The sequence below is a fragment of the Procambarus clarkii genome, chromosome 71 (genome assembly GCF_040958095.1).
Source record: "Procambarus clarkii isolate CNS0578487 chromosome 71, FALCON_Pclarkii_2.0, whole genome shotgun sequence".
In the NCBI taxonomy this organism is placed as follows: Eukaryota; Metazoa; Arthropoda; class Malacostraca; order Decapoda; family Cambaridae; genus Procambarus; species Procambarus clarkii.
In genome coordinates, this window is record NC_091220.1 from 10,981,176 (window position 1) to 11,007,446 (window position 26,271).

Here is a 26,271-nt window from a genome sequence, read left to right on the forward strand (position 1 = left end):
CCCCGACAACGGTAATTACATCCTTCTGTTTCTGTTAAACATGGTGACCAATGATGTTCTACCTTCATCAGCAGATGGAAATATTTGAATACTGCTGTTTTCTTAAATGTTCCTATGAACGTGTTATTCAATTAGAGACAATTTAAATGTGTGTGAGGAGAAGATTCCACGTGAGGCTATCACTGCAAGGAAGGCACGAGTGTCCAGATAAATTAAAGATAATTAAGCTGAAATGAATAATGTACATTAATTATCTATCTGTCTGTCCAAAAGTACGAGGTCTGACACTTGGAGCCTCATCCAACTTTCCAACATGACACACGGGGTAGGGAAGTGCCATAGGCTTCAGAGTTATCCGGTAAAACATATCTTTATGGCGACAACCTCCACTTTCCATGAAGCCTGAAATAAAATAGCAGGTACGTTTTCCACTAAGTAGCTAAGCAGTTTTTCAATGCTTTGAAATATTTAATTTTCCAAGAGAGAGAGTGGGGAAAAGGGAAGGAGAGGGATGAGAGGGGAGAAACGTGGAGACGGGGGAGATAGAGGGGAAGATAGGGTGGATAGGGAAAAAAAAACGAGAGAAGGGGAAGAGAGAGGGAACGGAGAAAGGGGAGGGAGAGCGTGACGAAAAGAGGGGGAGGGAAAGAGAGAGGAAGAGGGGAGGGGAGGGGAATAGACAGGAAGAGAGGGGAGGCGAGAGGGAAATAGAAAGGGGTAGAGAGGAAGGGGGAGAGAGGATGAGAGAGTGGAAGGGGTAGAGAAGAAGAGAGAGGGAAGGAGAGGGTGAGAGAACAAAAACATTACAAAGACAGTCACTATAATGGACCCATATATATCCCATTTGTGATGACAAGCAGTAAACAAAATGTATTTTACCTGTCTGGAAAGTTTTGCTTCACCCGGTCTGAGAGTTTAAGATCTGTTAAGAGATCATTACAGACAGTTTCCGGGTCACTGCAGGCCTGAGACTGGCACCAAGACAGCTGCATGCGTGAGTGTAGACAACCACGCGGGTCTCGAACCAGGTGGACGACCCGCAGGTCGAGGCTGGGGTCCTGCAGCAGCTCCACCACCGGCAACAGACCCATCCGTACAGTCTTCAGCATGTTGAGTGGCATATATCTGCAAGCTCTCGATAAATAGTCCTTGTCAAAGCAGAGTGCTCGGTTAAAAGCACAAGATTTCCAGAGACGAGTATTGCGGTCTATAAGGAAAGTATTATTGCGCATGTAGTTAATATAAACGTCTAGTTGACTAAAGTCACACGTTAGGATTGATCTGAGAAGTCGCACCACTTCTTCAACTAATGGACCTTCCTGCAAGTGAAGATTCTTCAGCAGGTGATGTAGAGGCTCAAAGCTGAAGAAAGTTCCAGGGTAGGCCTTGACGAGGTCACCCAGGTAAGAGGACCCACTCCGCCAGGTGGATACAATAATTACCCTTCGTACCTGAGAAGGCTCCACCAACTCTCCGGGAATGAAGTTGGTGTCTCTTTTAACATTCATAAATTCTCTTCTTATAAAGTGGCGTAGAACGTTCTCTCCCTGTTTCTTAAGGTTGGCGTACGATATGTGAGGCATGGGGGGAACTGTGTTCTTGTTGGGGTCAATCTTAGTAAGAGGCGCATTTAGGTTTGCCTGTGACATCTTGGCCAGGCCGGTACCACTGGTGTTGTGGGACTGCGGGTCGAGGCCCGTGTGGTGTGTGTCAGTGGTGTCCTCTGGCCGCCCTGTCTCCTGCTCCTGCTGCAACTTCTCTTGCAATATCTGTGCCTGTTTGAGATGGTGTTCCTGTAATCTGTGTTGTTGTTTCAGAAAGTCTTTGTGCTGTAACTCAATTTGGTGTAACCATTGGTCGTGTTGGCTACCTTCCTGTTTTTGTAAATGTTTCTCGTTTGTCTGTTCTTGTTTTACGCGTGGCACAGGATAATTATTTTGTTGTTGTGACTCTAGATGTTTATTTTTATTTTGATATGATTGTGTCTGGTGATGCTGTTGTTGTCGTTCATTTGTTTTGTCTTGTTTATCAGCCTGTAAATGTTCAGCTGGACCATCATGGTCATCTTCTAGAAGCAGGACGCCCTGTTTGGCTAGGTCTTCTCTCTCCTTCTTGGAGAGGTGGACAGGAGTATGTGGAGGAGGTGTTGGGTGTGGAGGAGGTGGTGTGGGGTGTGGAGGAGCAGTGTGGTGGATGAGGGTGTCCACTTGCGGCTCCAGGCCTGGACCGCTCGGCCCTCCACTGCTCTCATCGTTGGCAATCCTTCGGCGAAGAAATCCCACCTCGGCTTCCTCTGTGGAGAGAGACTTGAGTCAGCACCAACACCACTCATGATACAATGAATGAGAGGCCATCGAAAGTCTTTATTACAAGCGATATCAACCAATAACAATCTTAGTATGAATGACAACAGTAAGTACTTTTGTTAATTGTTCATTCTTTCTTTCATAGTGGGTATACCACACCTGGGAGCGGGGTCCTGGTAGTGTGGGGCCTAGGGGAGGTAAACTAGAGGGTATACCACACCTGGGAGCGGGGTCCTGGTAGTGTGGGGCCAGGAGGAGGTAAACTAGAGGGTATACCACACCTGGGAGCGGGGTCCTGGTAGTGACGGGCCAGGGGGAGGTAAACTAGAGGGTATACCACACCTGGGAGCGGGGTCCTGGTAGTGTGGGGCCTAGGGGATGTAAACTAGAGGGTATACCACACCTGGGAGCGGGGTCCTGGTAGTGTGGGGCCTGGGGGAGGTAAACTAGAGGGTATACCACACCTGGGAGCGGGGTCCTGGTAGTGTGGGGCCTGGGGGAGGTAAACTAGAGGGTATAACACACCTGGAAGCGGGGTCCTGGTAGTGTGGGGCCTGGGAGAGGTAAACTAGAGGGTATACCACACCTGGGAGCGGGGTCCTGGTAGTGTAGGGCCAGGGGGAGGTAAACTAGAGGGTATACCACACCTGGGAGCGGGCTCCTGGTAGTGTGGGGCCTGGGGGAGGTAAACTAGAGGGTATACCACACCTGGGAGCGGGGTCCTGGTAGTGTGGGGCCTGGGGGAGGTAAACTAGGGGTATACCACACCTGGGAGCGGGGTCCTGGTAGTGTGGGGCCTGGGGGAGGTAAACTAGAGGGTATACCACACCTGGGAGCGGGGTCCTGGTAGTGTGGGGCCTGGGGGAGGTAAACTAGGGGGTATACCACACCTGGGAGCGGGGTCCTGGTAGTGTGGGGCCTGGGGGAGGTAAACTAGAGGGTATACCACACCTGGGAGCGGGGTCCTGGTAGTGTGGGGCCTGGGGGAGGTAAACTAGAGGGTATACCACACCTGGGAGCGGGGTCCTGGTAGTGTGGGGCCTGGGGGAGGTAAACTAGAGGGTATACCACACCTGGGAGCGGGGTCCTGGTAGTGTGGGGCCTGGGGGAGGTAAACTAGAGGGTATACCACACCTGGGAGCGGGGTTCTGGTAGTGTGGGGCCTGGGGGAGGTAAACTAGAGGGTATACCACACCTGGGAGCGGGGTCCTGGTAGTGTGGGGCCTGGGGGAGGTAAACTAGGGGGTATACCACACCTGGGAGCGGGGTCCTGGTAGTGTGGGGCCTGGGGGAGGTAAACTAGAGGGTATACCACACCTGGGAGCGGGGTCCTGGTAGTGTGGGGCCTGGGGGAGGTAAACTAGGGGGTATACCACACCTGGGAGCGGGGTCCTGGTAGTGTGGGGCCTGGGGGAGGTAAACTAGAGGGTATACCACACCTGGGAGCGGGGTCCTGGTAGTGTGGGGCCTGGGGGAGGTAAACTAGAGGGTATACCACACCTGGGAGCGGGGTCCTGGTAGTGTGGGGCCTGGGGGAGGTAAACTAGAGGGTATACCACACCTGGGAGCGGGGTCCTGGTAGTGTGGGGCCTGGGGGAGGTAAACTAGAGGGTATAACACACCTGGGAGCGGGGTCCTGGTAGTGTGGGGCCTGGGAGAGGTAAACTAGAGGGTATACCACACCTGGGAGCGGAGTCCTGGTAGTGTGGTGCCTGGGGAAGGTAAACTAGAGGGTATACCACACCTGGGAGCGGGGTCCTGGTAGTGTGGGGCCTGGGGAAGGTAAACTAGAGGGTATACCACACCTGGGAGCGGGGTCCTGGTAGTGTGGGGCCTGGGGAAGGTAAACTAGAGGGTATACCACACCTGGGAGCGGGGTCCTGGTAGTGTGGGACCTGGGGGAGGTAAACTAGAGGGTATACCACACCTGGGAGCGGGGTCCTGGTAGTGTGGGACCTGGGGGAGGTAAACTAGAGGGTATAACACACCTGGGAGCGGGGTCCTGGTAGTGACGGGCCTGGGGAAGGTAAACTAGAGGGTATACCACACCTGGGAGCGGGGTCCTGGTAGTGTGGGGCCAGGGGAAGGTAAACTAGAGGGTATAACACACCTGGGAGCGGGGTCCTGGTAGTGACGGGCCTGGGGGAGGTAAACTAGAGGGTATACCACACCTGGGAGCGGGGTCCTGGTAGTGTGGGGCCAGAGGGGAGGTAAACTAGAGGGTATAACACACCTGGGAGCGGGGTCCTGGTAGTGTGGGGCCTGGGGGAGGTAAACTAGTGGGTATACCACACCTGGGAGCGGGGTCTTGGTAGTGAGGGACCTGGGGGAGGTAAACTAGAGGGTATACCACACCTGGGAGCGGGGTCCTGGTAGTGTGGGGCCAGGGGGAGGTAAACTAGAGGGTATACCACACCTGGGAGCGGGGCCCTGGTAGTGTGGGGCCTGGGGAAGGTAAACTAGAGGGTATACCACACCTGGGAGCGGGGTCCTGGTAGTGTGGGGCCTGGGGAAGGTAAACTAGAGGGTATACCACACCTGGGAGCGGGGTCCTGGTAGTGTGGGGCCTGAGGAAGGTAAACTAGAGGGTATACCACACCTGGGAGCGGGGTCCTGGTAGTGTGGGGCCTGGGGGAGGTAAACTAGAGGGTATAACACACCTGGAAGCGGGGTCCTGGTAGTGTGGGGCCTGGGAGAGGTAAACTAGAGGGTATACCACACCTGGGAGCGGGGTCCTGGTAGTGTGGGGCCTGGGGGAAGGTAAACTAGAGGGTATACCACACCTGGGAGCGGGGTCCTGGTAGTGTGGGACCTGGGGGAGGTAAACTAGAGGGTATACCACACCTGGGAGCGGGGTCCTGGTAGTGTGGGACCTGGGGAAGGTAAACTAGAGGGTATACCACACCTGGGAGCGGGGTCCTGGTAGTGTGGGGCCAGGGGGGAGGTAAACTAGAGGGTATACCACACCTGGGAGCGGGGTCCTGGTAGTGTGGGGCCTGGGGGAGGTAAACTAGAGGGTATACCACACCTGGGAGCGGGGTCCTGGTAGTGTGGGGCCTGGGGGAAGGTAAACTAGAGGGTATACCACACCTGGGAGCGGGGTCCTGGTAGTGTGGGGCCTGGGGAAGGTAAACTAGAGGGTATACCACACCTGGGAGCGGGGTCCTGGTAGTGACGGGCCTGGGGGAAGGTAAACTAGAGGGTATAACACACCTGGGAGCAGGGTCCTGGTAGTGTGGGGCCTGGGGAAGGTAAACTAGAGGGTATAACACACCTGGGAGCGGGGTCCTGGTAGTGTGGGGCCAGGGGAAGGTAAACTAGAGGGTATACCACACCTGGGAGCGGGGTCTTGGTAGTGTGGGGCCAGGGGAAGGTAAACTAGAGGGTATACCACACCTGGGAGTGGGGTCCTGGTAGTGAGGGGCCAGGGGGAGGTAAACTAGAGGGTATACCACACCTGGGAGCGGGGTCCTGGTAGTGAGAGGCTTGGTGCTGTAGACCAGGAGGAGAAGAACGCCAGTGAGGGAGAGAGACAGGAGGAACCAGTGCTGCTTCCTCACCCCGATCACCATGACGCCTGTAAACACACACACACACACAGTGTTAATATGTCTCATTACTTCTCTCATTACCACCCTGCATTACCTCTCTCACACTGTATTTCCAGTGTGAAATACGGGAACTATGCAACTATTTCCCCTGAGAATAAAGTCTCCAAGTATTAGAGTTTCAGCACCAGCCCCCCACCCTCCCTACAGCAGGTGTCAGTGTAAACTTAAGACGTGAAATACTAAATGTATATTTGGTATTTCTGTCTAGACTTTGTATCGCTTGGTAGCGGAGATCCATCCCAGATATTGCTGACTTCCCAGTTCCCAGTGTGTACTCTTGCTGATGATAAGTTTGCTTTCATAATATAATTTTTGCGATGCTCCATTGTATATGTTGGAGTTGAGCTCCCCTTCCTGGGCCCCAGCCTTCCCTCTCCTTCCTCACTACCTTGTATCCTCTTGCAACCATTGCAACGTAGCGTCCTCTTGTAATGACCACAACCCATAACATGTTACACAGTCAGACACAACACTGACAAACTGAAAGACTCACAGCCACAGGTGTGGCTGGCATAAATGTAGTCCAAAGTCATAAAGGAACTGGCAGAGGGACAGGAACTATGCCTACTGCTGAAACTGCTTGTCAGAAGGTCTCTGGACCGAGGACTAGTTTCCCCGTGATTGGAAGGGGAAGCAGACAACTATCGGCCGATCAGCTTCACATGACACATGTGTCAAGTCATGGAGACAATCCTCAGGGACAATCCTTCACCACCACACCAAACAATCCCGTACAATCACCTCAGGATACTAATCACCAGAGCCCTGTACAACTGAATCACCACCTTGTGTTCCTTAAAGTCAAAGGTACACTTAATTATCCCAAGTGTTCGGTCAGCTTTCTGACGGCTGCCCCGCCCTGCTGGCCAACTTTCACTGAGTGCTGAACTTTGACCCCAAGGTCCGTTATCTTCACCAATCTGTTGTAAGGTATTGTTATTAATTTGGTAGTTGTGACGTGGGTTGTTACGCCCCACATGCAGGGTCTTCCATTTGTCAATATTGAAAAGCCTTTGCCAGTCATCTGACCATTTATGGAGTTCGTGTAGATCTCTTTGTAAGGTCTCAATATTATTTTCACTTCCCAGTTTAACATAAATCTTTGTGTCGTCGGCAAATTTGATGATGCGGTTTGTAATGTTCTTATCTGTGTCAATGATGTATATCAGGAAAAGGGTTGGGCTCCAAAATGGACCCCTGTGGGACCCCTGTTGAACCCCTGTTGGACCCCTGTTGGACCCCTGTGGGACCCCTGTGGGACTCCTGTTGGACCCCTGTTGGACCCCTGCGTGACCCCTGTGGGACCCCTGTTGAACCCCTGTGGGACCCCCTGTGGGACCCCTGTGGGACCCCTGTGGGACCCCTGTGGGACCCCTGTGGGACCCCTGTTGGACCCCTGTGGGACCCCTGTTGGACCCCCGTGAGGATGACCATTGTTGTGGTAGTAATATTGGTCTCATACTTCACTCATCATATACGAAGTAGTGTGAGGGAACTTAGACATTACTGAGGGAGCTGAAGATGGGGAGCCAGGAGCCAGATTCACGAAGCAGCTACGCAAGCACTTACGAACGTGTACATCTTTCCTCAATCTTTGACGGCTTTGGTTACATTTATTAAACAGTTTACAAGCTTGAAAACTTGCCAATCAACTGTTGGTATTGTTATAAACAGCCTCCTGGTGCTTCGGAGCTCATTAACTGTTTAATAATTGTAAACAAAGCCGCCAAAGATTGAGAAAAGATGTACAGGCTTCGTGAATCTGGCCCCCCCTTACCCCTTGTAGTATATGGTGTGGAGGAGATTCACTGTGCACATATTACTGACCTAATGAGGATGCCTGAAAGGATTGACATATTGATGCCTCTGAGGCTTTCTACCTCCTCACAAGATGTTTATCCTCATCTTAGCTACTTCACTTTCTGAGGTGTTCTCCATCCCACAACAGCGTCAAATTAAATTGATGTGTCACCCCTTTTGAAGTCGTCAAACTTGCCCTGGATGACTTGCAGTCAGATTTGGTGTCCTTGGTGTCCGCACAGTCTCCCAGTAGCTTCGGTAACATTCCTGTGCATCAAATGGCCTTGTCCACCACCGACCTAAACACTCGGATGACTCTGTGGTGATACACATCATTTGACAGTTGCAATCACTGTCAAATGACAGATCTCCCAGTCTCACCACCACACACCACACACCACATACCACATACCACCACATACCACAAACTTGTGCGGCTGAGACAAGCCAATTGGTGGAAATAATGGCCCCGTGTTCCACCCACACACCAGATGGACCACAAAGCAACCTGTACACCAGTTGATTAACAGTTGAGAGGCGGGACCAAAGAGCCAAAGCTCAACCCCCCGCAAGCACAATTAGGTGAGTACACACCCGTACAAATAGGGTGTGTGGTACACCTGGTGTGGGACTACACATGTGTATACACCTGGCTGACACTTACCCCCTGAGACAAGTGTACTATAAACGTTCACAAAGAACTGGGTTCTAGGCTAGTTAACACACCCCCGAGACCCAAGAGCTGCCAGCTTCCTGTCTGAGCGCCGGAGTGAGGCGACCCAGAGGAGTAACGCCCCCTGTGTCCCTACTCCCTCACCGGAATGTGAGGCGCTGACACAGGTGGAAAACCTTTAACAATACACCGTAATCATCAAACTGTACTTACGGGCTATTCATGCCCGTGCCGCCCCTTGGGTGCCTAGATCTTCATCACTGAGTCATCAATGTGTAAACACAGCCTTCACAAGATACCATCAAATAATTATCACGATAATAATTGAGATATAATTGTAAACAAAGATGCTCTGCATTAATAAGTAAGTTCTAATGATAGAGATGAGTTGGTTGTGGTGTGAGGACGATGGCAGGACTGGTTATAGGGTAAACATATATGGGTAAGGTGTTGTGGTGAGGAGTGAACATGAGTAATGTGTGAGTGTTGTGACTCACTGACCACCAAGGTCTCCAGGCCTGGCTCACCATCACTCACTTCCCTCACTATTATGTTCCTTCATCCTTCCCTCACTGTTAATGTTCCTCCATCCTTCCCTCACTGTTATATTCCTTCATCCTTCCCTCACTATAATGGTCCTCCATCCTTCCCTCACTGTTATACTCCTCCATCCTTCCCTCACTATACCTTATGCAGCATTATACTCTTGTTAGCTCACCTTGGTAAATGTGTGTGTGTGTGTGTGTGTGTGTGTGTGTGTGTGTGTGTGTGTGTGTGTGTGTGTGTGTGTGTGTGTGTGTGTGTGTGTGTGAGAGCTCTTCCCACCGTTCTGGTGGGAACGGTCTGAACATCAGAGCCTGCAACACCGTCGGGACGTTGGTGGTCTTACTGTTATGTACAAGGCCAATATTCTCAAAGTTCCGCACCTGGCCCAACTCCGTAGACAGGTTCAGTAGTTGGCACCCGTCGCACTAGACTCTCAGCCTTCAACAGTCTCATGCTGGGACAGCCATTTCTCAAGAACATCACACTCATCAGCGATCATTCCCTCCTAGTCTGACTGACATCTGAACGTGTTGGCCCAACAGGTTGACACACGGGAGATCAGGTCAAGTGATCACATGAAGGCTCTGGCACACAGTTAGCTACACGCTCATCCTCTTCCTTATATAAGTGTTACTTAATGTTGTTAATGAATAAAGTCTATTCTTACTGATGCATGTAACAGGCTCATGATATAAGTGGGCCTCTAGGAGTAGGCTTCAGATAGGCTGAGGTAGGATAACAGCTCTTGCTTGCAGTTTCACCAGACGCGTTATTTAAGTCCTAAAAATACACCTAATCTTATTTAAATAAAACACAGTGAGAGTGAGTGAGTGTGTGTGTGAGAGAGAGAGAGAGAGAGAGAGAGAGACAGAGAGAGAGAGAGAGAGAGAGAGAGAGAGAGAGAGAGAGAGAGAGAGAGAGAGAGAGAGAGAGAGAGAGAGAGAGAGAGAGAGAGAGAGAGAGAGACAGAGAGAGAGAGAGACAGAGAGAGAGAGAGACAGAGAGAGAGAGAGACAGAGAGAGAGAGAGAGACAGACAGAGAGAGAGAGAGAGAGAGAGAGAGAGAGAGAGAGAGAGAGAGAGAGAGAGAGAGAGAGAGAGAGAGAGACAGAGAGAGAGAGAGACAGAGAGAGAGAGAGACAGACAGAGAGAGAGAGAGACAGAGAGAGAGAGAGACAGAGACAGAGACAGAGAGAGAGAGAGAGAGACAGAGAGAGAGAGAGCACCACTATGCCCTACAACAGGTATAAGCTCAGCGCCATCACACCAGAGGGCTCAGGAGTTACACAACACTCAGCTGGAGAACTCTCACATCGGCCGCCCCACACAGTAACTGGGCCGCCCCACTCTCACCACCACTCTTATTCACTCATTGATTTACTTATTGATTGATTGATTTATATATACATAAGAAGGTATATTGGGTTTATGAGAGTACATAACATTGATGTTTCAACATTCTTGTAAAGTCACTACGGGAAGGTCCTTAATCTAATAGATCATTGTAAGTAGGTATTTTGTAGCTAAATTAAAAAAATGTTTACAGGTACATTGTAAGAAAATTTGACAAAGATTAGTAGGCACATTAAAGTAAAATTTATAGGTATAAAACAGTAAAATATGCGTTCATTATAACAATATATAAGATAATATCAATAATGGTTACAATGATAATGTTACGTGGCTTAGGTGCAAATATTGGGGGATTGTGTAGCACTAGGTACAGTGAGAGTTACAGCACAAGGTAGGAAATTAGGTACTTTTTGGTTTGGTTTTTGAATAAGGAAACAGTTTGACAACTTTTCAGTTCACTAGGGAGTGAGTTCCATAGACTGGGTCCCTTTATTTGCATAGAGTGTTTACACAGATTAAGTTTAACTCTGGGGATATCAAAGAGATATTTATTTCTGGTGTGGTGATAATGGGTCCAATTACATCTGTCCAGGGAGAGTTTCAGAGCAGGATTTGTACTTAAGAACAGGGTTTTGTAAATGTAGTTGACACAAGAGAATGTATGGAATGAGATTATGTTTAGCATGTTTAGGGAGTTAAACAAGGGAGCTGAGTGTTGCCTGAAAGCAGTTAGTTATTATTCTGATAGCAGATTTTTGCTGTGTGTTGATGGACTTGAGGTAGTTTGCAGTGGTTGAACCCCATGCACAGATACCATAATTAAGATAGGGATAGATTAGTGCATAATATAGTGAGAGGAGAGCAGAGTTAGGCACATAATATCTGATTTTGGAGAGTATACCAACTGTCTTAGAGACTTTCTTAGTTATGTGTTGAATGTGGGTGCTGAAGTTGAGTCTCTTGTCTAGGAATAGGCCAAGAAACTTGCCATCATTTTTATTACTGATGTTAATGTTGTCTATCTGTAGCTGAATTGCATTCGATGATTTGCTTCCAAATAAGATGTAGTAGGTCTTTTCTATGTTTAGTGTTAGTTTCTTGGTTGACATCCATAAGTGGACTTTTTTTAGTTCATTGTTTACAACATTATTTAATATGAATGGGTTGGGGTCAGAGTAGATGAGAGTAGTATCATCAGCAAACAATATGGGTTTAAGCACGTTAGAGACATTAGGCAGATCATTGATGTATATAAGAAATAGGAGAGGTCCTAAGATGCTGCCCTGAGGCACTCCTACGGTTAGTGGTAGAGTGGGAGAGGTTGTATCATTGATGGTCACACATTGGTGTCTGTCACTAAGATAGGATCGGATATAGTTCAGGACAAGGCCTCGGGCTCCATAATGGTGGAGTTTAAGTAAGAGGTAGTTGTGATTAACAGTATCAAAGGCCTTTCTCAGGTCAATGATGAGTCCAATCGGAAACTCAGTTTTGTCAAGGGCTGAGTAGATTATATCAAGGAGACTAATAAGTGTATCATTGGTGCTCTTTTGGGAGCATTTGTTATGTACACAGTCAGCCATACACTGTTTAGCTCGCTAATAAACAACTTGAAGGTTGTAGAGCCAGACAGCTTCTTCATGAGCCCCAAACCCCTGGTAATATAACTGATACTAACACGAGCACAACAAACTGTGAAAGATAGAGGGACAAGATGGCCATGTTCTGAGCCCCGGGGCCAGACTCCTGGAGCTCCATGTTGACACACAAATATAAAGTAGCAGTAGGACAAGTGCTCCGTGTAGCATGGAGCAGGAGCTGCCATACAGGCCAACACCAGGAGCACTTACACCAACTGACGGACCTCCACTCCATAATAGAGTCAGTAAAGCATTAGTTAAAACTGAATGACCTTCACAAGGTCAATGACCTTCACAACCTAGGTCAATGACCTTCACAACCCTGGTCAATGACCTTCACAACCCTGGTCAATAACTTTCACAACAACGAGAGAGAGAGAGAGAGAGAGAGAGAGAGAGACAGAGAGACAGAGAGAGAGAGAGAGAGAGAGAGAGAGAGAGAGAGAGAGAGAGAGAGAGAGAGAGAGAGAGAGAGAGAGAGAGAGAGAGAGAGAGAGAGAGAGAGACAGAGAGACAGAGAGACAGAGAGAGAGAGAGAGAGAGAGAGAGAGAGAGAGAGACAGAGAGAGAGAGAGAGAGACAGAGAGAGAGAGAGAGAGAGAGAGAGAGAGAGAGAGAGAGAGAGAGAGAGAGAGAGAGAGAGAGAGAGAGAGAGAGAGACAGAGAGAGAGACAGAGAGAGAGACAGAGAGAGAGAGAGAGAGAGAGAGAGAGAGAGAGAGAGAGAGAGAGAGAGAGAGAGACAGAGAGAGAGAGAGAGAGAGAGAGAGAGAGAGAGAGAGAGAGAGAAAATATATTACAAAGAAAAAACAAGTTATATATTATATATTAAGAGTATTGTAAGGTATGTGTTGGGTCTCCGCCAATCACTCGCTCTAAACAATGACAACTACGGATTTCCTCACTGATATATCACCTTAGTGTGATTATTCTCTATTGTTAAAACTATTATTGGTTGTAAGGGTTGTCATAGCCAGGGGGTGGTCATGGGGGACGAGCTCCCACCACATATAAAAACCTGCCTCATGGCGCGCGTCTCCATCACCCTCTGACAACCAAGTCCCACCCCAGCTGGCCTGCACGGGTGGCTTAGTCTCCCAGTCCGGCGGGACTCCTTTTACTGACGGGCGAGGGCGTGTCTCTGGCGCCTTAAACCCAGCTGCTCCGGGTAGATGGGACTCAACACCCAGGGTTGAGCTCCATCTAGGGGAAGGCAGCTCATCTAGGGGAAGGCAGCTCCATCTAGGGGAAGGCAGCTCATCTAGGGAAAGGCAGCTCCATCTAGGGGAAGGCAGCTCATCTAGGGGAAGGAAAACCCTGATTCTAAATCTTCGCTGCCTTGAGGCCATATCCTTCTTTTGGGAAAGGCTTCAGGAGTCTACCTCGAGGAAAAATCAAGAGTTGGAGCCCCTAAGGCAGTTCGATGTTGACTTCGACCTCGTTCTGGCAGCTCCTGCGACGGTGCTGGAACCATGTGTATTGGCGTCGCCTTTCCATTGGATAATTTTAGCAACGTTTAGAGGGGGAACCTGCTGCATGGGTAACAGCTTCTCCTCCATATCGACCTACTCTGGCTTTGTGCCCTGGAGAGGAACCAGAGCGAAACTCCATAGTCTCTTATGACTGACGGATGCCTACTAGTACTAACAAGATGAAGTGGAACCAGAGTGTAGGTACCATGGTCAGTGTACCCCAGGCCACGGTACTGTGGTCAGTGTACCCCAGGCCACAGTACCGTGTCAGTGTACCCCAGGCCACTGTACCGTGTCAGTGTACCCCAGGCCACTGTACCGTGTCAGTGTACCCCAGGCCACTGTACCGTGTCAGTGTACCCCAGGCCACTGTACCGTGTCAGTGTACCCCAGGCCACTGTACCGTGCCAGTGTACCCCAGGCCACTGTACCGTGTCAGTGTACCCCAGGCCACTGTACCGTGCCAGTGTACCCCAGGCCACTGTACCGTGCCAGTGTACCCCAGGCCACTGTACCGTGTCAGTGTACCCCAGGCCACAGTACCGTGCCAGCGTACCCCAGGCCACTGTACCGTGTCAGTGTACCCCAGGCCACAGTACTGTGGACAGTGTACCCCAGGCCACTGTACCGTGCCAGTGTACCCCAGGCCACTGTACCGTGCCAGTGTACCCCAGGCCACTGTACCGTGCCAGTGTACCCCAGGCCACTGTACCGTGTCAGTGTACCCCAGGCCACTGTACCGTGTCAGTGTACCCCAGGCCAGTGTACCGTGCCAGTGTACCCCAGGCCAGTGTACCGTGCCAGTGTACCCCAGGCCAGTGTACCGTGCCAGTGTACCCCAGGCCAGTGTACCGTGCCAGTGTACCCCAGGCCACTGTACCGTTGACAGTGTACCCCAGGCCACTGTACCGTGCCAGTGTACCCCAGGCCACTGTACCGTGCCAGTGTACCCCAGGCAAGTGTACCAAACAGTCCCTCCAGCACATACAATAAATATTGCAGGAACAAGATAAGAGAGGCTGAAGCAACAAGTGGATAATTACCAACATAAAGGGCTGAACCAGCCGGGCTGTTATGGATGCCATGAGGGCCTGCGGGCCAGACACAACAGTCTCCTTAGTCAGGTAATCACAAGATGACGACAGACTTGCCACAACCCTCCTCTGGGTTATGGCAACAGGCAACAGTCAACAACGGTGACAAAGGTGCATGGATCAGGTGCCCACACCACAAGCGACCACCCCACACCCCCACCACCACCCCCACACCCCCCCTAGCACCTTTCACCCCGCCCCCCCGCCACTAACCTGACAACTTTCACTTGTGACGTCAGCGAGGGGCAGCAGGTAAGCCTGGGCATGATCTTGGGGCAGGAAACACCTCTGCCCATGTCAGCTGGCTGGCCCACCACCCGACACAACTATACTCAACGCCCCAGGGTTCGAATCCTGGTCGATTTCAACCCTTCTGTATCTTCAATATGATGTTTTTATGCAATTGTGTTTGTTTGATGGTGATGGTGTCACTGTTGTGTTGGTGATGGTGTCACTGTTGTGTTGGTGATGGTGTCACTGTTGTGTTGGTGTTACTGTTGTGTTGGTGATGGTGTCACTGTTGTGTTGGTGATGGTGTCACTGTTGTGTTGGTGATGGTGTCACTGTTGTGTTGGTGATGGTGTCACTGTTGTGTTGGGGATGGTGTCACTGTTGTGTTGGTGTTACTGTTGTGTTGGTGATGGTGTCACTGTTGTGTTGGTGATGGTGTCACTGTTGTGTTGGTGATGGTGTCACTGTTATGTTGGTGATGGTGTCACTGTTGTGTTGGTGATGGTGTCACTGTTGTGTTGGTGATGGTGTCACTGTTGTGTTGGTGATGGTGTCACTGTTGTGTTGGTGATGGTGTCACTGTTGTGTTGGTGATGGTGTCACTGTTGTGTTGGTGATGGTGTCACTGTTGTGTTGGTGTTACTGTTGTGTTGGTGTCACTGTTGTGTTGGTGATGGTGTCACTGTTGTGTTGGTGTTACTGTTGTGTTGGTGATGGTGTCACTGTTGTGTTGGTGATGGTGTCACTGTTGTGTTGGTGATGGTGTCACTGTTGTGTTGGTGATGGTGTCACTGTTGTGTTGGTGATGGTGTCACTGTTGTGTTGGTGATGGTGTCACTGTTGTGTTGGTGATGGTGTCACTGTTGTGTTGGTGATGGTGTCACTGTTGTGTTGGTGATGGTGTCACTGTTGTGTTGGTGATGGTGTCACTGTTGTGTTGGTGATGGTGTCACTGTTGTGTTGGTGATGGTGTCACTGTTGTGTTGGTGATGGTGTCACTGTTGTGTTGGTGATGGTGTCACTGTTGTGTTGGTGATGGTGTCACTGTTGTGTGGTGATGGTGTCACTGTTTGTGTTGGTGATGGTGTCCACTGTTGTGTTGGTGATGGTGTCACTGTTGTGTTGGTGATGGTGTCACTGTTGTGTTGGTGATGGTGTCACTGTTGTGTTGGTGATGGTGTCACTGTTGTGTTGGTGATGGTGTCACTGTTGTGTTGGTGATGGTGTCACTGTTGTGTGGTATGGTGTCACTCACTGTTGTGTTGGTGATGGTGTCACTGTTGTGTTGGTGATGGTGTCACTGTTGTGTTGGTGATGGTGTCACTGTTGTGTTGGTGATGGTGTCACTGTTGTGTTGGTGTACTGTTGTGTTGGTGATGGTGTCACTGTTGTGTTGGTGATGGTATCACTGTTGTGTTGGTGATGGTGTCACTGTGTGTGGTGATGGTGTCACTGTTGTGTTGGTGATGGTGTCACTGTGTGTGTTGGTGATGGTGTCACTGTTGTGTTGGTGTTACTGTTGTGTTGGTGATGGTGTCACTGTTGTGTTGGTGATGGTGTCACTGTTGTGTTGGTGATGGTTCACTGTTGTGTTGGTGATGGTGTCACTGTTGTGTTGGTGATGGTGTCACTGTTGTGTTGTGATGGTGTCACTGTTGTGTTGGTGATGGTGTCACTGTTGTGTTGGTGATGGTGTCACTGTTGTGTTGGTGTGGTGTCACTGTTGTGTTGGTGATGGTGTCACTGTTGTGTTGGTGATGGTGTCACTGTTGTTTGGTGGTGTGTCACTGTTGTGTTGGTGATGGTGTCACTGTTGTGTTGTGATGGTGTCACTGTTGTGTTGGTGATGGTGTCACTGTTGTGTTGGTGATGGTGTCACTGTTGTGTTGGGATGGTGTCACTGTTGTGTTGGTGATGGTGTCACTGTTGTGTTGGTGATGGTGTCACTGTTGTGTTGGTGTACTGTTGTGTTGGTGATGGTGTCACTGTTGTGTTGGTGATGGTGTCACTGTTGTGTTGGTGATGGGGTCACTGTTGTGTTGGTGATGGTGTCACTGTTGTGTTGGTGATGGTGTCACTGTTGTGTTGGTGATGGTGTCACTGTTGTGTTGGTGATTGGTGTCACTGTTGTGTTGGTGATGGTGGTCACTGTTTGTGTTGGTGATGGTGTCACTGTTGTGTTGGTGATGGTGTCACTGTTGTGTTGGTGATGGTGTCACTGTTGTGTGGGATGGTGTCACTGTTGTGTTGGTGATGGTGTCACTGTTGTGTTGGTGATGGTGTCACTGTTGTGTTGGTGATGGTGTCACTGTTGTGTTGGTGATGGTGTCACTGTTGTGTTGGTGATGGTGTCACTGTTGTGTTGGTGATGGTGTTCACTGTTGTGTTGGTGATGGTGTCACTGTTGTGTTGGTGATGGTGTCACTGTTGTGTTGGTGATGGTGTCACTGTTGTGTTGGTGATGGTGTCACTGTTGTGTTGGTGATGGTGTCACTGTTGTGTTGGTGATGGTGTCACTGTGTGTGTTGGTGATGGTGTCACTGTTGTGTTGGTGTTACTGTTGTGTTGGTGATGGTGTCACTGTTGTGTTGGTGTTACTGTTGTGTTGGTGATGGTGTCACTGTTGTGTTGGTGATGGTGTCACTGTTGTGTTGGTGTTACTGTTGTGTTGGTGATGGTGTCACTGTTGTGTTGGTGATGGTGTCACTGTTGTGTTGGTGATGGTGTCACTGTTGTGTTGGTGTTACTGTTGTGTTGGTGATGGTGTCACTGTTGTGTTGGTGTTACTGTTGTGTTGGTGATGGTGTCACTGTTGTGTTGGTGTTACTGTTGTGTTGGTGATGGTGTCACTGTTGTGTTGGTGATGGTGTCACTGTTGTGTTGGTGATGGTGTCACTGTTGTGTTGGTGATGGTGTCACTGTTGTGTTGGTGTTACTGTTGTGTTGGTGATGGTGTCACTGTTGTGTTGGTGTTACTGTTGTGTTGGTGATGGTGTCACTGTTGTGTTGGTGATGGTGTCACTGTTGTGTTGGTGATGGTGTTACTGTTGTGTTGGTGATGGTGTCACTGTTGTGTTGGTGTTACTGTTGTGTTGGTGATGGTGTCACTGTTGTGTTGGTGTTACTGTTGTGTTGGTGATGGTGTCACTGTTGTGTTGGTGTTACTGTTGTGTTGGTGATGGTGTCACTGTTGTGTTGGTGATGGTGTCACTGTTGTGTTGGTGTTACTGTTGTGTTGGTGATGGTGTCACTGTTGTGTTGGTGATGGTGTCACTGTTGTGTTGGTGTTACTGTTGTGTTGGTGATGGTGTCACTGTTGTGTTGGTGATGGTGTCACTGTTGTGTTGGTGTTACTGTTGTGTTGGTGATGGTGTCACTGTTGTGTTGGTGATGGTGTCACTGTTGTGTTGGTGTCACTGTTGTGTTGGTGATGGTGTCACTGTTGTGTTGGTGATGGTGTCACTGTTGTGTTGGTGTTACTGTTGTGTTGGTGATGGTGTCACTGTTGTGTTGGTGATGGTGTCACTGTTGTGTTGGTGATGGTGTCACTGTTGTGTTGGTGATGGTGTCACTGTTGTGTTGGTGTCACTGTTGTGTTGGTGATGGTGTCACTGTTGTGTTGGTGATGGTGTCACTGTTGTGTTGGTGTTACTGTTGTGTTGGTGATGGTGTCACTGTTGTGTTGGTGATGGTGTCACTGTTGTGTTGGTGATGGTGTCACTGTTGTGTTGGTGATGGTGTCACTGTTGTGTTGGTGATGGTGTCACTGTCGTGTTGGTGATGGTGTCACTGTTGTGTTGGTGTCACTGTTGTGTTGGTGATGGTGTCACTGTTGTGTTGGTGATGGTGTCACTGTTGTGTTGGTGATGGTGTCACTGTTGTGTTGGTGATGGTGTTACTGTTGTGTTGGTGATGGTGTCACTGTTGTGTTGGTGATGGTGTCACTGTTGTGTTGGTGATGGTGTCACTGTTGTGTTGGTGATGGTGTCACTGTTGTGTTGGTGATGGTGTCACTGTTGTGTTGGTGATGGTGTCACTGTTGTGTTGGTGATGGTGTCACTGTTGTGTTGGTGATGGTGTCACTGTTGTGTTGGTGATGGTGTCACTGTTGTGTTGGTGATGGTGTCACTGTTGTGTTGGTGATGGTGTCACTGTTGTGTTGGTGATGGTGTCACTGTTGTGTTGGTGATGGTGTCACTGTCGTGTTGGTGATGGTGTCACTGTTGTGTTGGTGATGGTGTCACTGTTGTGTTGGTGTCACTGTTGTGTTGGTGTCACTGTTGTGTTGGTGATGGTGTCACTGTTGTGTTGGTGTCACTGTTGTGTTGGTGATGGTGTCACTGTTGTGTTGGTGATGGTGTCACTGTTGTGTTGGTGATGGTGTCACTGTTGTGTTGGTGATGGTGTCACTGTTGTGTTGGTGATGGTGTCACTGTTGTGTTGGTGATGGTGTCACTGTTGTGTTGGTGATGGTGTCACTGTTGTGTTGGTGATGGTGTCACTGTTGTGTTGGTGATGGTGTCGCTGTTGTGTTGGTGATGGTGTCACTGTTGTGTTGGTGATGGTGTCACTGTTGTGTTGGTGTTACTGTTGTGTTGGTGATGGTGTCACTGTTGTGTTGGTGATGGTGTCACTGTTGTGTTGGTGATGGTGTCACTGTTGTGTTGGTGATGGTGTTACTGTTGTGTTGGTGATGGTGTCACTGTTGTGTTGGTGATGGTGTCACTGTTGTGTTGGTGTTACTGTTGTGTTGGTGATGGTGTTACTGTTGTGTTGGTGATGGTGTCACTGTTGTGTTGGTGATGGTGTCACTGTTGTGTTGGTGATGGTGTCACTGTTGTGTTGGTGTCACTGTTGTGTTGGTGTCACTGTTGTGTTGGTGTCACTGTTGTGTTGGTGATGGTGTCACTGTTGTGTTGGTGATGGTGTCACTGTTGTGTTGGTGATGGTGTCACTGTTGTGTTGGTGTCACTGTTGTGTTGGTGTCACTGTTGTGTTGGCGATGGTGTCACTGTTGTGTTGGTGATGGTGTCACTGTTGTGTTGGTGATGGTGTCACTGTTGTGTTGGTGATGGTGTCACTGTTGTGTTGGTGATGGTGTCACTGTTGTGTTGGTGTTACTGTTGTGTTGGTGATGGTGTCACTGTTGTGTTGGTGATGGTGTCACTGTTGTGTTGGTGATGGTGTCACTGTTGTGTTGGTGATGGTGTTACTGTTGTGTTGGTGATGGTGTCACTGTTGTGTTGGTGATGGTGTCACTGTTGTGTTGGTGTTACTGTTGTGTTGGTGATGGTGTTACTGTTGTGTTGGTGATGGTGTCACTGTTGTGTTGGTGATGGTGTCACTGTTGTGTTGGTGATGGTGTCACTGTTATGTTGGTGATGGTGTCACTGTTGTGTTGGTGATGGTGTCACTGTTGTGTTGGTGATGGTGTCACTGTTGTGTTGGTGATGGTGTCACTGTTGTGTTGGTGATGGTGTCACTGTTGTGTTGGTGATGGTGTCACTGTTGTGTTGGTGATGGTGTCACTGTTGTGTTGGTGATGGTGTCACTGTTGTGTTGGTGTTACTGTTGTGTTGGTGATGGTGTCACTGATGTGTTGGTGTTACTGTTGTGTTGGTGATGGTGTCACTGTTGTGTTGGTGATGGTGTCACTGTTGTGTTGGTGACGGTGTCACTGTTGTGTTGGTGACGGTGTCACTGTTGTGTTGGTGATGAACGTCTGGTGTTCGAAGTGTTCTCCAGCCCCTGGTGTTCAGTGTTCACCAGGGTGTGTTCAGCAGGGTGTGGTGTAGACACTACCACACATCAATAAGACATTATCTGAGTGTAAGATTAAGAAGATAAGTTTAGAGTGTGACGTGTGTAGAGATCATCTCTCCCTCAGACCCCAGCATCTTCCTCCTCTCAGCTGGTGAGTTTACACTCTCCTTCCTGCTGCTATAGTCTACAAGTTTACACTGTCCCTCCTGCTGCTATACTCTACAAGTTTACACTCTCCCTCCTGCTGCTATACTCTACAAGTTTACACTGTCCCTCCTGCTGCTATAGTCTACAAGTTTACACTGTCCCTCCTGCTGCTATAGTCTACAAGTTTACACTGTCCCTCCTGCTGCTATACTCTACAAGTTTACACTCTCCTTCCTGCTGCAATACTCTACAAGTTTACACTGTCCCTCCTGCTGCTATACTCTACAAGTTTACACTCTCCCTCATGCTGCTATACTCTACAAGTTTACACTCACCCTCCTGCTGCTATACTCTACAAGTTTACACTCACCCTCCTGCTGCAATACTCTACAAGTTTACACTCTCCCTCCTGCTGCTATACTCTACAAGTTTACACTCACCCTCCTGCTGCTATACTCTACAAGTTTACACTCTCCTTCCTGCTGCAATACTCTACAAGTTTACACTGTCCCTCCTGCTGCTATACTCTACAAGTTTACACTCTCCCTCATGCTGCTATACTCTACAAGTTTACACTCACCCTCCTGCTGCTATACTCTACAAGTTTACACTCACCCTCCTGCTGCAATACTCTACAAGTTTACACTCTCCCTCCTGCTGCTATACTCTACAAGTTTACACTCACCCTCCTGCTGCTATACCCTACAAGTTTCCACCTGTGTCCCCTTGTTCATGTACCACCCGTGTTAAATAAACTCTATCAATTCTGAGGATCTTGTATGTGGTGATCATGTCTCCCCTTTCTCGTCTGTCTTCCAGAGACGTGTGGTTTAGTTCCAGTTGTCTGTCCTGGTAGCTCATACCCCTCAGCTCGGGCACTAGTCTGGTGGCATACCTTTGAACCTTCCCCCCCCCCACACACACACATATACATACACACACTACCTGTCACAGTTGCCATGGCAACACACTATACAATAGATCAATAGTAGTGCACAATTGCATTATTCGGTCGCATCCTTACATTAGCGGGCTATATTATCTAGGGCAGGGTTCGTATCCTTTATAATTCCTCCCCGGGAGCCGGTCGGCCGAGCGGACAGCACGCGGGACTTGTGATCCTGTGGTTCTGGGTTCGATCCCAGGCGCCGGCGAGAAACAATGGGTAGAGTTTCTTTCACCCTATGGCCCCTGTTACCTAGCAGTAAAATATGTACCTGAGTGTTAGTCAGCTGTCACGATCTGCTTCTTGGGGGTGGAGGCCTGGTCGAAGACCGGGCCGCGGGGACACTAAAGCCCCGAAATGTTATCAAGATAACCTCAAGATAACCCCCTTGGGGATGTTTTGGGGGGATTGGGGAATTCACGACCCCTCCACGCAGGTATGTATTGACATGTGTGGAGCGGTCCACATCTGCTTCTTTTCCATACAAATGTTCGCTGACTTTCAAGAGTAAATGTGACTAACTGACCGAGTATGTGAGCTTACAGATGAGTTATTATTACAGATATTATTTGTTAAAGTTTAGGGGGCAGATTCACGAAGCAGTTACGCAAGCACTTACGAACGTGTACATCTTTCCTCAATCTTTGACGGCTTTGGTTACATTTATTAAACAGTTTACAAGCATGAAACTTGCCAATCAACTGTTGTTATTGTAATAAACAGCCTCCTGGTGCTTCGGAGCTCATTAACTGTTTAATAACTGTAAACAAAGCCCCCAAAGAGTGAAAAAAGATGGACAGGTTCGTAAGTGCTTGCGTAACTGCTTCGTGAATCTGGCCCCAGGGTAAGATGGATTTTTTTTAGCCTGGCTGGATAATGAGTAATGCGCCTTGCCTCTTTAGTTGACATTTTGAAGCAGCTGAAAAACTCTTCAGAGGCAAGGAAGGAATACAAATATGACATTCACTGTGTCTTGAAACCTTTCATGAGCAAACTCATATATTGCAAGAGAAAGGTAAGGTTACAAAATGTTGCAATGTTTGAGAAACTCTCGTCAATTGTTCTTGATGATGGTGAAGAATAAGTTCTCCCAGAATTTGCAAGAAATGAAATTGTGTTCCAATGGAACATAAGTTCAGCCACTATTTCCCTGAACTCAGTGATGAAGAGTTCGATTTAGTTCGTAATCCATTGAAATTATCACATGAAAAAGTTCCGGATGATTGTCAAGACAAATTTCTGCAGCTGAAACCTGGGCCAGATTCACGAAAGCACTTACGAACCTGCACATCTTTTTTCAATCTAAGGCGGGTTTGTTTCCAATTATTAAACAGTTAATGAGCTCTGAAGCACCAGGAGGCTGTTTATAACAATAACAACAGTTGATTAGCAAGTTTTTATGCTTGTAAACTGTTTAATAAATGTAACCAAAGCCGTCAAAGATTGAGGAAAGATGTACACGTTCGTAAGTGCTTCTGTAAGTGCTTTCGTGAATCTGGCCCCTGGGCTCCTTGCAACCTTATAATATAACAAAAACAAGATTTTCAATATGATATATATGTATAATATTTGGAATATACGTATTGAGTTAGGCTATCTTGGGAAGGGGGAATTATATTCTGAACAACGGTGAAAGGCAGAATGGAACAAAAAAGGTTCATTGCTGTTTTAGATTCAGCTTCCTGCATCAACATGTCAATGTTGGCCGGCCGTCATGGACATGTTGTGAACCATAACTACTGGAGCAGGCCACAACTGGCGAGATTGTTGTTGTTGTTGTTGTACAATGAGAATGTGGGGGCTGAGACACAGTTCCCGGCGCCCAGAGTTAATTATAATCTAACGACACATTTTTTGCTTTACGCTTGAGAGACGGAGTTACGTATCTCCACTACCTGGCTCTTGTACCCATACGGGTATGCATACCCCAGGTTAACTTGGCTCTCGTACCCGTACGGGTATGCATACCCCAGGTTAACTTGGCTCTCGTACCCGTACGGGTATGCATACCCCAGGTTAACTTGGCTCTGGTACCCGTACGGGTACCCATACCCCAGGTTAACTTGGCTCTGGTACCCGTACGGGTACCCATACCCCAGGTTAACTTGGCTCTGGTACCCGTACGGGTACCCATACCCCAGGTTAACTTGGCTCTGGTACCCGTACGGGTACCCATACCCCAGGTTAACTTGGCTCTCGTACCCGTACGGGTACCCATACCCCAGGTTAACTTGGCTCTGGTACCCGTACGGGTACCCATACCCCAGGTTAACTTGGCTCTGGTACCCGTACGGATACCCATACCCCAGGTTAACTTGGCTCTGGTACCCGTACGGGTACCCATACCCCAGGTTAACTTGGCTCTGGTACCCGTACGGGTACCCATACCCCAGGTTAACTTGGCTCTGGTACCCGTACGGGTACCCATACCCCAGGTTAACTTGGCTCTGGTACCCGTACGGGTACCCATACCCCAGGTTAACTTGGCTCTCGTACCCGTACGGGTACCCATACCCCAGGTTAACTTGGCTCTGGTACCCGTACGGGTACCCATACCCCAGGTTAACTTGCAGGTCTCCGCCATATCGACGTAGCCAAGCTTCGCGCCCTAGAGGGGACACGCCAGCCTAGCCAACCAGTCTCCCAAAACTGTAAGAAGCTTCTCCTTCTCCTTCACATCTCTTCCATGCCTCCACTCCCCTGAGCGGGGGTCGACCCAAGACATCTCCGGCGTGTCGAAAGAGTGGCCGGGTCGCCCAGGGATGATGTGTGTGTGTTCTGGTGGCCTAATTGTTGGACACACCTCGCTGGGAGCATGTTTGCTGCTCTCTGACTCCACTGACCTATTTCCTGCACACACACACACCTGCCATTGTCAGCCACCAGTGTTGACAACATTGTGTACCAAACTTACATATTGACAGTCCTTCCTTCCTCACACATTCTCTTTACCCTCCCTCACTGCTCAAACACACACACACACACTCTCTCTCTCTCTCTCTCTCTCTCTCTCTCTCTCTCTCTCTCTCTCTCTCTCTCTCTCTCTCTCTCTCTCTCTCTCTCTCTCTCTGTCTCTCTCTCTCTCTCTCTCTCTCTCTCCCTCTCTCTCTCTCCCCGAGTGTGAAGACCGAATATATGGATATAGAAGAAAAAAGAGATATGAACACTACGTACAAAATACTAACAGGCATCTACAAAATTAACCATTAAAAGTTCTGAAAACTGCAGCTTCCAGAAGAGGTCATAGAGTCAAACAAATGAAAGAAAGTTGCCGAAGAAAGATCAGAAAGTGTACACAGTGGTAGAGAGCTGGAACAAGTGAAGTGAGAAGGTGGTAGAGGTCTAAAGTTTCCCTCAAGAGTTTACGTCAAGAGTTCCCCTCAAGAGTTTCCCGTCAAGAGTTTCCGAGGTAAACACCGTTGTACTGGCAGACCTGAGCCTCGCATCCTCAGACGGATCATTGTATCACTCAGAAAAAATACTTCCTGACCTCCACCACGAGTGAGAATTATTGATTGTCTGTCTGTCTTCTATAGTGGAGATTCCCCCACCTCGTTTCCTCTACTATATTACCAACCTTTCTTGTACACAACCTTAAGTACACACACACACACACACACACACACACACACACACACACACACACACACACACACACACACACACACACACACACACACACACACACACACACTCACACTTGGTGAATATTGCCGGAACAACCGTGGACATCTTCAAGAGGAAACTAGACTGTTTTCTTAAAAGACGTTCCGGACCAACCGAGCTGTGGTGGGTATGTGGGCCTGCGGGCCGCTCCAAGCAACAGCCTGGTGGACCAAACTCGCACAAGTCAAGCCTGGCCTCGGGCCGGGCTTGGGGGTGTAGAAGAACTCCCAGAACCCCATCAACCAGGTATCAACCAACCAGGTGGTCCGCGAACAAGGGGACACAGGTGGAAACTGAGTACCCACATGAGCCACAGGGACGTTAGAAAGAACTTTTTCAGTGTCAGAGTAGTTAACAGGTGGAATGCATTACGAAGTGATGTGGTGGAGGCTGACTCCATACACATCTTCAAATGTAGATATGATAGAGCCCAATAGGCTCAGGAACCTGTACACCAGTTGATTGACAGTTGAGAGGCGGGACCAAAGAGCCAGAGCTCAACCCTCGCAAGTGTCTATACTAACTAGGTTAGTATAGAGACATAGGCGCGCGAGTGGACATAACTGGAGATGTATCAGCAGAGGCAGACATCAGCAGAATAACTAGGGCAGCATATGCCACACTGCTGGGTGTGGTAGGGCATACGTGCCTCAAGGCACTTACATATAGATATAGATACAGATATAGATATAGATATATACAAGAGTTGTTACATTCATGTACAGCCACTAGTAGGCGTAGCGTTTCGGGCAGGTCCCTGGAATACGATCCCCGCCGCGAAGAATCGTTTTTTCATCCAAGTACACATTTTACTGTTGCGTTAAACAGAGGCTACAGTTAAGGAATTGCGCCCAGTAAATCCTCCCCGGCCAGGATACGAACCCATGACATAGCGCTCGCGGAACGCCAGGCGAGTGTCTTACCACTACACCACGGAGACTTGCCCAATATGATCCCTTCCGAGCGATGTAACCAACGTCTGTAAGACCCATTGTTGAGTACGCTGCCCCGGCATGGAACCCTT

The 26,271-nt window shown here is 49.0% G+C and overlaps 1 protein-coding gene across 1 annotated transcript in view; it reads right to left on the reverse strand.

Annotated features, from left to right (window-relative positions):
• The window catches only part of LOC123745522 (carbohydrate sulfotransferase 3), a gene marked incomplete in the record, with an annotated part of 61,504 nt that overhangs the window by 2,990 nt on the left and 32,243 nt on the right, over nucleotides 1-26,271 (reverse strand). The window contains 2 exon segments of the mRNA XM_069311982.1: nucleotides 880-2,293; nucleotides 5,764-5,883. Of these exon segments, the coding sequence (XP_069168083.1) occupies nucleotides 880-2,293; nucleotides 5,764-5,878 (1,529 nt within the window).